Below are 17941 nucleotides of genomic sequence, written 5' to 3'. Positions count from 1 at the left end.
GTGAGCGAGAGAAGAGCAGGACGAGACTGCCGAAGCGGCGAGCAAAGGGTCAGAACAGAGCGAGACTGCCGGAGCGGCGAGCAAAGGGTCAGAGCAGAGCGAGACTGCTGGAGCGGCGAGCAAAGGGTCAGAGCAGAGCGGAAACCGCAGGAGCGGTGAGCAAGGCAGAGCAGAGCGGAAACCGCCGGAGCGGTGAGCAAGGCAGAGCAGGCAAGAACCGCCGGAGCAGTGAGCAAGGCAGAGCAGAGGGGACAGGGCTCTTTTCACACGGAACAGACTGGAAGGGAAAGGCAGAACCAGGTACACACAGGATACTTGCAATGAAGTAACGAGTGGACTCTAAACTCACAAACGGGAGTACAGGGATAACGAGTAGGAGTTAGGTACGGGATCAGATTATGCAGGAAAAGGGAAGGTATGGACATAGAGAAAAACAGGTAACAGGCTAGGAGAGTATTCAGACAAGAACAGACACAGCAGCAAGATACAGGAGCGTGTCTAGGTATGCGGCCCCTGGAAGGCGGAAAGAACAGGCTAGGAGCGTGTTCACACTGGCCTGGAAATACAGCCTCCAGGATAGGCAGAAGACAACAGGCTAGAAGATAGTTCAGACAGGACACAGTTCAGACACAGGAACTGATACCGCAAGGCAGGAAACATAGACAGGACCTGGCACATCAGTGACTGGACGCCAACTGACAGAACACAATGCTCAGGCATGGATTCCAGGGAGGAGCTGGGTTAAATACCAGGTGACAGACAGCAATAGGCTGAGGCTGCACAAGGGGTGTGCCCGCAGCAGCTACAAGAAGCAGGAAGTGATCGGGCGCCGCCCTTAAGCAGCAGAAACAGAGGCAAGCAGACAGCATGGAGGGAAGCTAGGCTAGCAGACTGGACTGGAGATCAAGTGCGCGCTCTTGCACAGTGGGAGATGGACCACTATGCAAGGACGCCGCCAGGTATGTTACACCCTTGATGGTTATTGTACTGAGCTAATTAAAGTGAATATTTAATTTCAGTGGTATTTTCTTGGATCGGGACTGTTGAGCAGAAATTCTGTATATTATCTAATTGGCATAGGACAGATGTATATTTTGCTTGGTCATAACTGTGGCCACTGGTCTCAGTGGTTAGTGATAGGCGGTGTATTTGTTATAGACTTAGCCCTGCTCTGGAGCCTAAAGCCCCCCATCACATTAGACTAATGTCATCCACACTCACCGATATTGACAGGTTCGGCCAACAGTCTAATGTGTATGTGGGCCTAAGAAAGATGATTGTCAGGGGAGATAAGGATCCGACAGGGAGATAGCCGAGATAGCTGCTGGCCGAATGTTCAGCCAAAGCACCCTTCGTCTGACAGCCATTTAAGCTGTATGGGTGGGCTGAAGGGGTCCAAAACATCAGCGATATTATTGAGGTCTTGTTAAAGATTATGGCACTTAATAGGAGAGATAGTATCTTCTTGGGACTTCTTCTGTGAATCAGAATACAGAGCTGCTCTATGGGGGCAGCTGCCATTTTGATGGACACAAGCCGCTACTGTGTCACATGGATGATCATTCATCTCAGTGGTCTTCATGCAGCTTGGCATTTCTCCTGCACAGGTGGCCTTGCTTTCCTCCATAAAATCAGTAATGGTGTTGAAAGGGAGCTTCAGAGCAATTATATAATCGCTCCGGTGGACACATTTTATCAAGTGTCTCTGGTTAGACAAGTCCTCTTAGCACTGAGGTCTAAGAAATTCAAGTTGCGCCTCTTGTTAACATGATTACTACTTATTTATTGGGTAAGCGGCCATCCATCAGATGTTGTACTTGTACATATTGGAACCATTAACAGATAGTTCACATTCATCTAGTGATTTATCTCTGTGACACCAAGAAACCGTGTCAACAGTGTCCCAAAAAAAAATAGAAAAATGTTCACATTGTGAAAGCAAATAGGTGAAGTTGTGCAATGTTTGGTGTCCATGTTTGTGTGGGCATTACGTTATCTCACTGATGTTTACTGGGATTAGTTTGTTCCTCTGCTCTGATGTCAGTCCGGGAGGCTGTAGTTGTACCAACCCCTGAAGTAGAAGTCTCTGAACCTTTGTTGTGGCACTAATGGCATGTGGAAGTTGTCACCGTCTTTGTTAGCCATCCTACTGTTATGTGATGCTCCTATTTTTTATGTGTCAATATTTGCTTTTAACGGGAACCTGTTATTAGGTTTCGTGCCACTAAAACGTTATCCAGGTGGGGTTTAGTTTTCTAAACATGTACATGTGAAATCAAGGTGTTTCGCCATTAGGAAGATCAAGAGTTCACAAATTACTCAAGAAGAGTTTGGGACTTTCCTCCAGGGCATATCCTACAGCCTCTTATTACAGTATCTGGCAACATTCACTTCTATCATTCTCTGCCGATCCCTTTCTTTACACTGTTCGAGAACTTGGTGCTATGTTTTTCCGAGTGGTCCATGGAAAATATCAGAGATATGTCCAATTTTGATCTGAAAGTGGGATCAAAATCGATCATGCAAGTAAAAGTGTCCATGAAAAAAAATCGGACCTCACTTGGAATTTTTTAAAAAAATTTCTCCACGTACAAGAAATACGGATGACACACAGACCACGCTCTGATCAAAACCTGATCAGAATAATTGGTTCATTTTTCTCATTCGTGGAAAAATCGGACTTGTGAATAAGCCCTTAGTCTTTGGCAAGTTGCAGTGCTTGCCGAAACTTTCCCCTGACTGGAACAATCCCTTTAAAAAAGACCTTTCACAAATTGTACCTAATAAACTCTGCATTAGCAAAGAGAGGAAAAAGTAGATGCCCTCAGTTCTGACCAGATATGAAATGCCAAGAGAAGGTTAGCACTGTGCCAGCATGGTCAAGTGAGGCTTTATCTGTCTCATGTGACCATGCTGCCAACATCTCCCTCCCCGCACTTCTTGTTGGGAAGCTGGAAGAGTGTGGAGCGTTACGGGAGCAGCTGGAAGAGTGTGGAGCGTCACGGGAGCAGCTGGAAGAGTGTGGAGCATCACGGGAGCAGCTGGAAGAGTGTGGAGCGTCACGGGAGCAGCTGGAAGAGTGTGGAGCGTCACGGGAGCAACTAGAAGAGTGTGGAGCATCACGGGAGCAACTGGAAGAGTGTGGAGCGTCACAAGAGCAGCTTGAAGAGTATGGAGCGTCACGGGAGCAGCTTGAAGAGTGTGGAGCGTCACTGGAGCAGCTGGAAGAGTGTGGAGCGTCACGGGTGCAACTGGAAGAGTGTGGAGCGTCACGGGTGCAACTGGAAGAGTGTGGAGCGTCACGGGAGCAGCTGGAAGAGTGTGGAGCGTCACGGGAGCAGCTGGAAGAGTGTGGAGCGTCACGGGAGCAGCTGGAAGAGTGTGGAGCGTCACGGGAGCAGCTGGAAGAGTGTGGAGCGTCACGGGAGCAGCTGGAAGAGTGTGGAGCGTCACGGGAGCAGCTGGAAGAGTGTGGAGCGTCACGGGAGCAGCTGGAAGAGTGTGGAGCGTCACGGGAGCAGCTGGAAGAGTGTGGAGCGTCACGGGAGCAGCTGGAAGAGTGTGGAGCGTCACGGGAGCAGCTGGAAGAGTGTGGAGCGTCACGGGAGCAGCTGGAAGAGTGTGGAGCGTCACGGGAGCAGCTGGAAGAGTGTGGAGCGTCACGGGAGCAGCTGGAAGAGTGTGGAGCGTCACGGGAGCAGCTGGAAGAGTGTGGAGCGTCACGGGAGCAGCTGGAAGAGTGTGGAGCGTCTCGGGAGCAACTGGAAGAGTGTGGAGCGTCACGGGAGCAGCTGGAAGAGTGTGGAGCGTCACGGGAGCAGCTGGAAGAGTGTGGAGCGTCACGGGAGCAGCTGGAAGAGTGTGGAGCGTCACGGGAGCAGCTGGAAGAGTGTGGAGCGTCACGGGAGCAGCTGGAAGAGTGTGGAGCGTCACGGGAGCAGCTGGAAGAGTGTGGAGCGTCACGGGAGCAGCTGGAAGAGTGTGGAGCGTCACGGGAGCAGCTGGAAGAGTGTGGAGCGTCACGGGAGCAGCTGGAAGAGTGTGGAGCGTCACGGGAGCAGCTGGAAGAGTGTGGAGCGTCACGGGAGCAACTAGAAGAGTGTGGAGCGTCACGGGAGCAACTGGAAGAGTGTGGAGCGTCACAAGAGCAGCTTGAAGAGTGTGGAGCGTCACGGGAGCAGCTTGAAGAGTGTGGAGCGTCACGGGAGCAGCTTGAAGAGTGTGGAGCGTCACGGGAGCAGCTTGAAGAGTGTGGAGCGTCACGGGAGCAGCTTGAAGAGTGTGGAGCGTCACGGGAGCAACTGGAAGAGTGTGGAGCGTCACGGGAGCAACTGGAAGAGTGTGGAGCGTCACGGGAGCAACTGGAAGAGTGTGGAGCATCACGGGAGCAACTGGAAGAGTGTGGAGCGTCACGGGAGCAGCTGAGGACAGTAGACCTACTGCGAGTATGTATTGTCAGCATGGTCATGGCAGATAAATAAAGTCCCTCATGACCTCGCTGGCACAGTTCTGACCTTCTCTGGTCATTTTATTTTGGTCAGAACTGTGGGCGTCAACTTTTTCCTACCTGTGGATGCTGCCTTTTTATGATTGGTCAACGTCATAGTGGGATGAAAGTACAAGCCCACAGAGCTGAATGAAATAAAACGCCCAGTTGAAAGATAATAAAATTATCATATTAGGCGCCAGTAATTTCAGTGCCCTGTATCTCCCATAACAGAATAGAGAAAAAAAGAAAAAAAAAGTAAATGTTTTTATCTACTGTATGGATTAATGCTCTCAGGTAGGCGTTAGGTAGCGTTCACACAGGCAATGCGGTTTGGTCCAGACGTGCAGTTTTATTGTTTTCCTAAAACAAAATTCAAAACCAAAACAGCCTTTTCTGGGCACAAAGGTATCGCAGCAAATAAGCAATTCATTCAGCAGACACATGTCAGTGAGGGCTCACTCAAACAGATTACAGTCCTCTTCCTGTAAACTTCTCGCTGAGACTGCCAATACCGGAGGTCTTTACTTCCTCCCAGACGCAATAAGGTGATCTATACAGTTCGTTCTCCCAGAGCAAACTTTACACAAAGAAAAGGTACGGTGCTACCAGTCTCTGTATCACTTTCAACCTGAACTCCAGCACCAAACAAAAGTGTTCAACTCCATGCACAGTTCACACTGAACAGGCTGCAGCTTCCACACATTACTCTGCAGCTCCAACACACAGACTGCTTAGCTTTCTTAGCTGACCCATGTAGTCTCCATTCACAGAGACTGGCTTGTCTCTCCCAGATACAGCTCACATTGTGGCTAGTCACTCACCAGCTTCAATATACTCCACTCTGCTCAACATCCCCAGCAGACTAAGAGCTCCCAGGTGAACACAGGTCCTGTTTCTTAGTCAAATCTAGCCGGGTGCATCTAATCAAGACCTGCAGTGCTAGGATTTAACCCAGTCCTATTCTGGCTTTGTATACAGTTGATAAAGTTATAATTTGTAGTAGTTCCTCCTTAAGAGCTTAGCGCATACCGTTTTATTATTGATGTTCATGTATAACCAGTATACAGTTAGCTCCCTCTAGTGGTGGCTGATGGCACGGAATCCTGGCAAAACATTTGGAGCTCTGTAGAGTCTAATAATACATTAAAATATCAGAGCTCTCCTATAAATTACAGTATATTATTTTAAAACAATTTGGCCAATTCAAAGAAACCAAAATATTAGTAATAACATCCGATAAAAATAGATAGTTGACTGCAATAAGTGTTATCTGTCCTGTGTTAAGTCCCATTTTTTGTTCCATTTGTGAAGTTACAAACTTACAGTAGATTTTAATATAAATTTTCAGGCAATTTCATCTTGTCCGATGCTGAGTTCTGTCTATTACTCCATGCGAATGGCTCTGAGTGACAGAATAGTATTCTCTTTCTACTTTTGACCTATGCACAATGAGAAATAAAAAAAATGATTTATTTTTCATTTCACAGCTCAGATTTGATGACATCTTATGCTTCCCTAGGGACAGCTGTCTGTGCTGCTCCCTCTATCTGTGACTTCTGGCTTCATTTCATTCACGTATTGTACTTTGTACAGGCCTATTTCATTCACCAGACTTTCATCATTGTAAAGTAAAGGTAAAACTAGGACAACCATATGGCTCAAAGACTTTTTACATCAAGGATGAAGGATAGAGAACATTCCCTTGTTCCTTTTGTCCTTTTCCATCTGACTCGGTTATGCAGTCACATGCATCATTAGGTTGGCCATAGTTATAACTGTTATGATAGTGTAGCAAGTCTCTCGGGAAAATAGGTGATTCACTAAAAACTGCAACTGACCCTGCTTTTTTCTGTACAGAATAGAGATCCTGACCCCACATTCCCTAGTGTTTCCTGCGTGAGTTGGGTTAGCGCTAACCACAGACTAGACCATGGCAACTCGGACCTATGCTGCCATAAAGGCCGTCGAGTGCTTCACATTCCTCCTAAAGAACCTGAGGGCAGAGCAGAGTATAAATTACCTACAGAAGGGAAAGTGTGCTGAAATAGAAAGAGATCCCAGAGTGAGAGAAACAAACCACAAAATACAAAATAAAGGATTAAGTACATAATGTTAGAGAATATGCTGCCTACTTCCTAAAAAGAAACAGAAGATAGGTGCAGGGTAAAGAATATAAACAGCAGAGAGATAAACCCTAGCTGGTCTTTCACTGACTGCCTTAAACTACTGCAGTATGTCTGGACAACCAAATGAGACTATCATGAGCAGGAAATACCAGCAGGGGGAAAGTATATAAATCCGCACCCAAAAGGTGATAGGGCAAACAAATTAGTAAATGAAAACACCTGTTACCCTATAAAGATTGAAGTAGGAATAACCGAAACTAAACACCCAGGAAAAAGGTGCATCTGCTGTGGCTCGGCAAACAGAGAAGCTGACCACAAAGCACAGGCTCAAGCTTAGAGCCCAGATGAATGACAATAATTTTTTTTTTCTTATATGACCAATTATCAGTGGTGTAACGCTGATGGCAGTATGTCATGTGACTGCTGTGAACTTGTGAGCTTGGATGCCCAGTGCCGAATGGCCCCGCTCTGTCATTGGCAACGGGCAAAATCTTCCGACATACGCCATATATATACAGCACAAGTCAGGAAGGTTTGTTTTGAACGTGCTCAAGTGCTGAGCCAGCTCCATACCGGGTGGGTTCTGGTTGTTTTACACAGCAGACACCCGCTGGTAACAGCTAGCTCTGATAGCATGAGTTTAAACCCTTAGACAAGCGACCATGGCATCTAAGTGATTAGACAGTGTAGGGGACCACCATTGGGCCCTGGTTACTTACTTACTGGAATCAGTGATGTCAGCCGAGGGTCAATGGTTGGCCAAATTTAGACCTTTGGAGCCCCTTGATTTCTTTATTTCCCTGACAGTTTTCTACATCCCTGCCAGTTTTACATTGATAGTGCCAAAAATATTAGTTGAGTAACTTCCCTCGTATAAGTCTTGCTTTCTGAGTGGGTAATTGTTTAAAGAATAGTTTTATAAGGGCGAACCCCTCGTCATGTGTCCTATGAAATCATATGGATATCATAGAGGAGTTTCCCCAGTTTGGAACCCACCACTATCAGCCGGAGCAAAACGCCGCTCACAAAGAAGACCTCTGGTGGACGAATCCCAGGCACATATTACATTGTAGGACATTTATTTCACACTGTGAGTAAGTAGATCTACTGGTTACCAGGAATAAGAACAACTTCTTTGTTAAAAAGTATTGTCATCATGAGAGGGTCCCGTACTAGAGGTAAACAGCAGATGACTTTCCCCATTTACTTCCTTTCAAGTATGACTCAGGTGATAATCAAGTATAGCCAAGTATGACTCAGGTGTAGGTAATTCGTACAGATTGTTACACATGAAATTTGCAACATGTAATTCTGATACAGTACTCTGTCAGCGGATCAGTTACATTATCTCAGGTAGCCCGTAACCCTTTCAATGTAGTGGAAAAGTTACCAAGGTGGGACTTTTGTGAGGAGGTTATCTGATGGAAACAGTGTTTGTTGCTAGCTACCAGTTCATATGTGTGTTTGATCAGTATGATAACACTTTGCAAATACTGATAATACTGAATGTTTGTAAATTTGAGTTGGCTTCAGATATATTTCTAGTGTTTCCAAACAAACCATTTCATTCCAGTACTGAGACAGAGGAATGAGGAACACGCATTGAGATTCATGTGTAAGCAGAAAATCTGTTAGGCCAAATGTGCATGTATTCTCAATAGGGATGGTGATAGCAGCTCATCTTCCTTGAGAACAAAGGACTGGGCATGTTGAAATCCAACATGCCTGACCCTTCTCATTTCATCCACATTTGCCATCAAAAGAGAGTCAGGACACCCCACATACACATAAGATGGTCAGTAGGTCCTGCTGCAATGGTTCTATGTACAATGAGAGTGGCCAGAATGGACTTCACAAAGATATCAAGTCCTCCCCAACAATTTTTTTTGATGTGATGATAAACATATTGTATATGTATTATATGGTCCATGCAGGGACCAGTGTCCCTTCATGGTGTCCCCTTCTCCTTCCATGCAGGGACACCAGCTTAACCACCGCCTGGGTCTGCGGCGCAGTCCCCCGCATGCTCCTGCCTCCTCCTTTCTCTGTGCACGCTGCACTGGGTCCCAGTGTATAAAAGGCATCCTTTCCAATTGGGAGGTGCCTGAGCAACCCTTATAGTTCAGTTACATGGTTTGGTGTCCTGTCCCTTTAGTCCCATATAATTGTCCTTGCTCCTGTGACCGCTTCGGCGGAGTCTGTATCCTGAAATCACGTCTGTGGTAGCTGTCTGCCACCCTGGGGGCTGAGTACCCAGGCAAGAACCCTGTACCTGTAACTGCGTCTGCAGTATCGGCGGTACCAGCCTGCTATCCCGAGACTATGTGTCTCCACAGTCTGAACCTGTCCCAGTGACCGTCCTGTCTGCACAGTGTGAACCTGTCCCAGTGGCCATCCTGTCACTTATCCCAAGTGGCCGTCTTGTCCTGTTGAGAATCTGAAGTATTGTCTCTGGCCTTTGGGGTCATCTACTACTGCCAGATGTGCCCCGGAGTGGCACCTGGCAGCTACCTGCCGCACAAGCCTGACCTCACCACTAGAGGCACCAGCGAACACCAAGGTAGCTGCTTAGTCACGCCCCTCAAGGGTAAGTCCAGTCGGTAGCGCAGTGGGTCCACGAACAATGTGCGTCACCTAGAAGTAATATATATATGTCAGACATTACTTTATGAGCATTTTTACCATATGGCACATGGATAAAAATCTGAGAAGGTGCTTCTTACCTGAATACACAGGATAGAATTGGCCAGTTAGGGTAAGATCAGACTATGTGTCTGGCTGCATGGAGAAAACGCCACCCACGTGCAGTGGCCAGTGCGACCAAAAAACACAATAGAGTTTCTTTGCCGCACGTTCAGATGCACTGTCTGATTACACCCTTAGCGTGCACTAGAAAGCAGTGAAAAGTTTTCACACACATGCCAACATATACAAAGGTGATAGAGATAGAAAGAGAATGTACTTTGGTCTATTTGTATCAGATTTTGTTTTTCCTATATGCATTCCTTGAATGGCTGAAATGTCTTATTTCTTATTTATAGATCAAGATCTTCTTGAGACGATATTACTGGCCAGTGGCTTCTATCATTCCCAACCTCTAGTGAGTACTATTTACTGGTGAATAATCTGAGAAAATTTTGTATTTATGTGTTAGAGATGAGTGGATCGAATTTACCATTAATTTTTAAGAATTAGCTTGGACACCGCAAATTCAGATAATTTGAGACTCTCATTGTGCTAATCGCATAAAATTGCCTTCATAATTTTACACATTGCAAAAAATTGCTTTAGCCAAGAAAGGTTCACATGGTCTAGGGCAGGCTTCCAAATAATGCCTTGCAGCTACCTCATCACATGGTATAGCACAGCTAATCAGGAGGGACTATAATAGCCTGTATAAAAGCAGAGGCAGGGAATGCAGTAGCCATTTTGGGGTGAATCTATATAGTGAGAGGAAGTAACATCTTGGCAATAGAGAATAGAGAAAGGGAGAGAAAGACATAAAAGAGTTAAAAAATTCTACAGATTATGTGTGTTGGACAAAAGCAGCAGCGAAGATGATTAGTGTAGTCTATGAAGAAACGAGAAAATACAGAGATTCATTTGAGAAGTAGAGAGAGAGGATGAGAGCGTGAATAGGAGAGCTTGGAGCAGTGATTGATCGCAACAGTTATAGGAGTTATATTGCTGCTGCTGTATTTCAATGGTAGATTTTTTTCCTTCTTCATGCACAAGTAAGCCAACAATATTGCTGAAAGAAAAAACTCAATCACAGTGTTTGTCATTGTCACGAGCTAAGATACTGGGCTTTTGCACACCTGTTGTTATACTACTCTAGGATACTACTCTAATTTTCCATCTATACATGTCACACAAATACTGCAGCTTGTTGCAGCGACTGTTTTTTGCATATTTAATTAGCATTTTTTGTTAAGATGTTTTTGAAAAGTGGGGAATTTTGGGTACAAACAATGACAACAGTTAATTATAGTGTAGTCAAAAATATATGGTAAAAGAAAAAGTGGCGCTTGCAATGGACAAGGTAATGTAAAAGAAAAAATATACCACAGCATTTTCTAATATGAATATGGGAGCTGCAAGCATCGGCATCATACCACCGAACCGCGTAGTAGTACTATCAAACGCAGGTCACAGTTGTCCTCCTCTGCCTCAGGCAAGCGTATTAGTGGGGAGTGGTGGAAGTAATGGTCAATATGTCACATCACTCGTTTCATTAACAGCGGGATGATGTTACCTTTTACACTGTCACTTTAAGGGCTCATACCCATCGCCGTTAATAAAATCGGTCCGATGTTGTTCCTGAAAAGTCAGAAGAGTGTTATGCAAGTGTCATGCGAGTACATTGTGATTTTTCTCAAGTAGCATCCGAATGACATGTGAATGCAATCCGTATGCAATGTGATTTTAACATTAGCTTTTACATAGAGTACCGTATTGCGAATGATAAAAATTTGGGAGAGAAAAGGGGGTGCGTCTTATAAGGCGATCTTACGGATTTTACCTGGGGGGTGGCGTCGGATTGGGGTCCCAGACAAAGGAGGATGGCGGCAGCTGCACTGGTGCGATGCTGCGGTCACGGCGGTGGCGAGGCAATGCTGCGGCGGCCCCGTCGGCGGTGAGGTGAGGCGAGGTTCCCTAACCTGTCCATAGCCCTGCGCTGTGCTTCAGCAAAGTGGCCGCCGGAGGATGCGCAGATCAAGATCTTGAGAGACGAGATCTCGGGAGACTAGATCACGTCTCCCGAGATTTTAATCTGCGCATGCTCCGGCAGCCATTTTTCCGAAGCACAGCGCAGGGCTATGGACAGGTTAGGGAACCTCGCCTCCGCTCGCTGCCGCAGCATCGCCCCGCCACCGCCGCCACCATCAGCGACACTTCTTCTGAGGATGGGGCCGCAGCATCGCCAATCTCCGGTATGTGTGACTTGCTCTCCACCACCACTGCCCCCCAGGTAAAAAGGATTATAAGGCGCACCATTTTATTTTAAAAACATTTTTTCCTATTTTGCAACCCAAAATTTGGGTTGCGTTTTATAATCCGGTGCATTTTATAATCCGCAAAAATCCGTGAATTCTCTGTCATTTAAAGATAGTTTTCAAAGTAAATATTCTTCAATACCTATATAGATAGAAATATGTGAGTAAGATATATAATCATTGCTTTGCGTGTGTAGATTACTGTACATGTATTAATAAATGGCGACATCTTATCTTATGGATGAAAGCTGATGTTTTTTGTCTGGGAGGGGGCCAATATCCATGCAGCTGTCTGCCTAGCCTTTGCTGGTTATTGACTATAGGGGGGACCCCACGTCATTTTTTTTGTGGTCCCCCGTTTTAATAACCAGTGAAGGCTAAGTAAACAGTTGTGAGCTGATATTAATAGCCTGGGAAGCTCCATGTGTATTACCCCTTTCCCAGGCTATGAACATCAGTAACCAGCTGTCGGCTTTCCCTCAGCTGGTTATTAAAATTTCGGGGACCCCACGCCATTTTTTTCATTAATTTATTGAATTATTAGCTAAATACATTAACATTATACTACACATGCACTGCACAAATTTTATGTCACTGACCTCTTTCTATCTTCTATTCTGACAGTTCACACTGTGAATTTACTGTACTCTGCTGATGAAATCTAGGGTTTTCTAGGAGATGGGTGCATAAAAATAAGATGGCATATGCATGGTTCGAGTGCTGTGCGAGTTTTTTTTTTCTCTCTCACCAATTGACTTGCATTGGTGTGTCTTGTCCGATATACGCGGCAAAATGCAGCATGCTGCGATTTTTTTTTTCTCAGTCCGATCCGAACTGAGAAAAAAAATCGCCGATGAGCAGAGACTCATAGAATAACATTAGTCATAGTGCAATCCAATTTTTCTTTTTCTTTTATTGGATTGCACTCGTCCTTTTTTCTCGCAGATGATTATGAGCCCTTAGTCCTTGTTCTGCAAAGTCCTCCTCCTTTAACAGTTATTCTTTTCTGTTCCTTAGTCCCCTAAAACAAAATACTAAGGAAGATATTTAACAGCAACAACTTCATCCAGTTGATATATCGGATTAGGTGAACAGTCAGTGTTTGGACTTTGATAAAATGCATGTGAAGGAGGTGGATGAAATAATTCAGATACCTGTTTTGGTTGTAATGTCAGCAGCAGTGACAGCCAAGGTGGTAGTGGCAGCAGTATGTTGCTCCCAGTGTACAAATGCCCGTTGCATAATAAATAGACAGGAAACTAAGTACAGTTGAAACCAGAAGTTTACATACACTATATAAAAATACACATATGAATGTTTTTTTCAATATCTGACATGAAATCAGAATAAACCTTTCCCGTTTTAGATCAATTAGGATTACCATAATTTTTAATATTTGCCAAATGCCAGAATAATAAGAGAGAGAATGTTTTAAGGCATTTTTATTACTTACTGCAAAGTAAAAAGTTTACATACACTAAGATTACTATTCCTTTAAACAATTCTGGACTGCCCATATGATGATTTCATGTGTTTGGAAGCTTCTGATTTGGCAACATCTGAGTTAATTAGAGACACACCTGTGGATGTATTTTAATGCACACCTGAAACACTCTGCTTCTTTGTGTAGCATCATGGGAAAGTCTAAAGAACTCGGCAAAGATATCAGGAAGAGAATTGTGGACTTGCACAAGTCTGGCTCATCTTTGGATACAATTTCAAGATACCTGAAGGTGCCTTGTTCATCTGTACAAACAATTATACGCAAGTACAAACAAGATGGGAATGTCCAGTCATCATACCACTCAGGAAGGAGACGGGTTCTGTGTCCCAGAGCTGAACGTGCTTTGGTCCAACATGTGCATATCAACCCAAGGACAAAAGCAAAACACCCTGTGAAGATGATGGCGGAAGCTGGTAAGATTGTGTCAACATCCACAGTGAAACAAGTACTTTATCAACATGAGCTGAAAGGTCATTCTGCCAGGAAGAAGCCATTACTCCAAAAGAAACATAAAAAAGCCAGATTAATGTTTGCAAATGCACACAGGAACACAGACCTTAATTTTTGGATACATGTCCTGTGGTCTGATGAAACTAAAATTGAACTTTTTGGGCATAATGACCATCGTTACGTTTGGAGGAAAAAGGAAGAAGCTTGGAAGCCTAAGAACACCATCCCAACTGTGAAACATGGGGGTGGCAGCATTATGTTGTGGGGTTGTTTTGCTGCAGGAGGGACTGGTGCACTTCACAAAATAGATGGCATCATGAGAAAAGAAGATTATGTGGCAATACTGAAGCAACATCTCAAGATATCAGCCAGGAAGTTAAAGCTTGGGTGGAAATGAGTCTTCCAAATGGACAATGACCCGAAGCATACTGCCAAAATGGTAACAAAGTGGCTTAAGGATAACAAAGTTAATATATTGGAGTGGCCATCACAAAGTCCTGATCTCAATCCTATTGAAAATTTATGGGCAAAGTTGAAAAGGCAGGTGCGAGCAAGGCGACCTACAAACCTGGATCAGTTACACCAGTTTTGTTAGGATGAATGGGCCCAAATTGTGACCAACTATGATGAGAAGCTTGTGGAAGGATATCCCAAACGTTTGACCCAAGTCATTCAGTTTAAGGGAAATGGCACCAAATACCAATGAAATGTATGTAAACTTTTGACTTTGCAGTAAGTAACAAAAATGCCTTAAAACATTCTCTCTCTCTCATTATTCTGGAATTTGGCAAATGTTAAAAATGATGGTAATCCTAATTGACCTAAACCGGGAAAGGTTTATTCTGATTTCATGTCAGATATTGAGAAAAACATGCGTATATGTCTTTTTATATAGTGTATGTAAACTTCTGGTTTCAATTGTATATATAAGACAAAAGGATAATACCCAGCCAATATTTACGCCATCCTACAGCTTCCTCAGAAGGAAATTATATATTTCTCCTGAGGAAGCTGCTGGTTAGCAGCGATACGCGTGGGATTTGCCTCCGCCTGCATTTTCTCATATCTTGGGGATTGGATTCCATATTATGGACCTGGTTTGAGTTTCTTCTTGTTTTGGTCAGCGTATATATTAGCTGGGTATTATCTTCATACAAAGTTGATAGTCATCCTCAAGGCCTGGCCCCTGCGTGCACTCTTTATAAAATGTATGGTCAACTAGGCTTGGAGTGGCACTCAGTAATAGGCAGGTGAATTTTTAGAAGGCCACCTTGCTGGAAATTACAGTCGTTCTCCTAGACTTAAAACGCAGAAACAGAACAGTGTTTTTGGACAGTTTTAAAATAAAAAAAAGCATGAAAAGTCTAACAGTGCAGTCTGTTCTTACACAGGCTGTTGGTTCCCACATGTTATAGTTACCATCTGATTATATGGGGAGGTCACTTTGACATAAAGCTCTGTTTGCATTAAAGAGCTTGAAATGCATTGGATATAGTCCTAGGAGACCCCAGAGTGTTGCACCCATTTTCCAGGTAATTTGAGGCTTTCCACTATTTTCAAATCGCTGTGGTTCAATTTGCTGCAAATCAAATGTTTGAGAAAAATTCGGCAAAACTGCCAATTTTTAATTTTAACAGATTCGCTCATCTCTAATATATATGCACATTCATAGATATACTGGTGATTATTCTCACATTTGAAGAAACAAAATATTTTTATTAATGCCTTTTAATCAACGTATTAGTTATTTTATGGTCTACTAATTCAGGTAAAGCTTAAGAAGTAAATGTAATAAATATTTCAGATTCGTCTATGTTGGCATATATTTGGTATATACTGTAGAGGCTGTATAGTCACATCCCCTCCTTTAAAATTTTGGCATGTCATTATCTGATTCAAAGCCCACCGATCATCAGAAGGAAGGAAATACATGGCTTGCTGTAGTGCCACAGTGGCTTCTCTACAGTACCCAGCACTTTGCTGTGTCTGATACTGCAGCAGAGCCACATTGAAGTGAGTGGAGCTGAGCAGCGATCCCGGAGAAGCTCCATGGACCTGGGAGGTCCCGTGTCTGGCAATGTATTTCTGGTGATCGAGAAAGTATCAGGTGTCAGATCATTATCCAATTCCATATATTATGTAAAAAGATTTTAAATATATATAAATATGCATATAATACTTACATCAAATATTTCATTATTTCCTCTTCTTTTAGCCTGATGAAATGACAAGTCTGGTGGTTGTTATGTTATATGACTTCCAGTATCGCAAGTTTCAGCCACGGTATTTGTCCAATAAAGGTGAAACTATAGATGAAGTACAAGAAGTGGAAAAACTTCTTAACAGGTAAGTCAAAGATCACAAATCTGGGTATATAGGTTTATGTATTTTATTCTGTTTCTCAGATACATACTAGTAAAATAGTGGCAATATAACGTCTTTATTCACAAAAGTGCAGCTACCGTGTGTACCGATATCATCTGGGCTGATTTCCCATAACCCACATAGCGCTGCAATATGCAAAGGTGAATGAGCTGGGCTCCCCCTATAGTGACCATAGGAGAAGGGGGAGCCCAACAGAGGCCACTGGAGAAAGAGGATTGGAGCACTGCTGTGACCACTAGGGAAAAGGGGGATTCCTGCTGTGACCACTAGGGAAAAGGGGGATTCCTGCTGTGACCACTAGGGAAAAGGGGGATTCCTGCTGTGACCACTAGGGAAAAGGGGGATTCCTAGAGTGACCACTAGGGAAAAGGGGGATTCCCGGAGTGACCACTAGGGAAAAGGGGGATTCCTGCTGTGACCACTAGGGAAAAGGGGGATTCCTGCTGTGACCACTAGGGAAAAGGGGGATTCCTGCTGTGACCACTAGGGAAAAGGGGGATTCCTGCTGTGACCACTAGGGAAAAGGGGGATTCCTGGAGCGACCACTAGGGAAAAGGATTCCTGGAGCGACCACTAGTGAAAAGGGGGATTTCTGGAGCGATCACTAGGGAAAAGGGGGATTCCTGCTGTGACCACTATGGAAAAGGGGGATTCCTAGAGTGACCACTAGGGAAAAGGGGGATTCCTGGAGTGACCACTAGGGAAAAGGGGGATTCCTGGAGTGACCACTAGGGAAAAGGGGGATTCCTGGAGTGACCACTAGGGAAAAGGATTCCTAGAGTGATCAATAGGGAATAGGGGGATTCCTGCTGTGACCACTAGAGAAAAGGGAGATTCCTGGAGTGACCACTAGGGAAAAGGTGGATTTCTGGAGTGACCCAAGGGAAAAGGGGGATTCCTGGAGTGACCCAAGGGAAAAGGGGGATTCCTGCTGTGACCACTAGGGAAAAGGGGGATTCCTGCTGTGACCACTAGGGAAAAGGGGGATTCCTGCTGTGACCACTAGGGAAAAGGGGGATTCCTGGAGTGACCACTAGGGAAAAGGGGGATTCTTGCTGTGACCACTAGGGAAAAGGGAGATTCCTGGAGTGACCACAAGGGAAGGGAGTGGAACTTTGCAAAAGTGGAAAGAAAGAGGTGAACATTGCTGTAATAATGAGGGAAAGGAAAGACTGTAGATTAGAAGGAAAAGCTGTGCTGTGACCAGTGTGGAATGGGCAGATGTACGATCAATATGGTGTGCAATCTCTGCAATACGAGTGGCTCAACAAACAAGGCAAAATACTTGGTAAATTGATATGTAAATGATGGGTTTTCTGCAGCTATAATATTAATTTCTTATACTTGGGATTCACTTAAACTGATTTGAGCTGCGTTACCCAGCACATTCATTATCAAAATATAGGGCTGTGCTTCAGAAACGATGAGGGGGACGCAGCACTCGCTGGAGCGCCACGGCCCCTTCAATCACCTGATTATTGAGGTTAAAAGACTCAGACCAATCTAATATTGATGACCTATTCTAAGGATATATTGAATTTCCTTAAAACTCCTTTAAGGCTGCCCTCCCACCATGAGCTTTTGGTGTGGCAGAATTTCTGCACCTATAATGTAAATTAGGTTACTTGCATTTTTCATTGCGTTTTTGTGTGCCTTTTTTACATGCGTTTTATCGCATTTTTGACGCTACCTTTTTTTGTCTCTTTTTGGTGTGTCATGATTTAAATAAAGCTGCTTTGTTTTTGATACTTCTTGGTATTTGGCTTTTCTTGATATATTTATTCATGGATTACATGCATTTTTGATTCTTTTCCGCAGCTGGAACACACTAAAATAGCCTGTGCTTTTTCTACCTGCGGATTTGATCTAAATCAAATCAATAGGGAAATTCCGCACAGAAAACTCTGCGTACCCACAAGAGAAATCGACATGTTGTGAATTTGAAACCCGCACCACAGATCAGGTTACACTGGGTGAAAAAAGAAGCTCA

At 44.3% G+C, this 17941-nt stretch overlaps 1 protein-coding gene across 1 annotated transcript in view; it reads left to right on the top strand.

The window, feature by feature from the left end:
* Window positions 1-17941, top strand: part of NSUN7 (NOP2/Sun RNA methyltransferase family member 7) — a 72205-nt gene that overhangs the window by 24345 nt on the left and 29919 nt on the right. Inside the window, exons 3-4 of the mRNA XM_073645723.1 lie at window positions 9657-9715; window positions 15782-15912. Of these exons, the coding sequence (XP_073501824.1) occupies window positions 9657-9715; window positions 15782-15912 (190 nt within the window). The remainder of the gene's footprint in view (window positions 1-9656; window positions 9716-15781; window positions 15913-17941) is intronic.

The sequence above is a fragment of the Phyllobates terribilis genome, unplaced genomic scaffold, assembly GCF_046119375.1.
Source record: "Phyllobates terribilis strain yellow unplaced genomic scaffold, ASM4611937v1 Scaffold_1__5_contigs__length_1240528914, whole genome shotgun sequence".
In the NCBI taxonomy this organism is placed as follows: domain Eukaryota; kingdom Metazoa; phylum Chordata; class Amphibia; order Anura; family Dendrobatidae; genus Phyllobates; species Phyllobates terribilis.
Note: the sequence above shows the minus strand (reverse complement) of the source record. Positions and strands in the feature narration are given on the sequence as shown.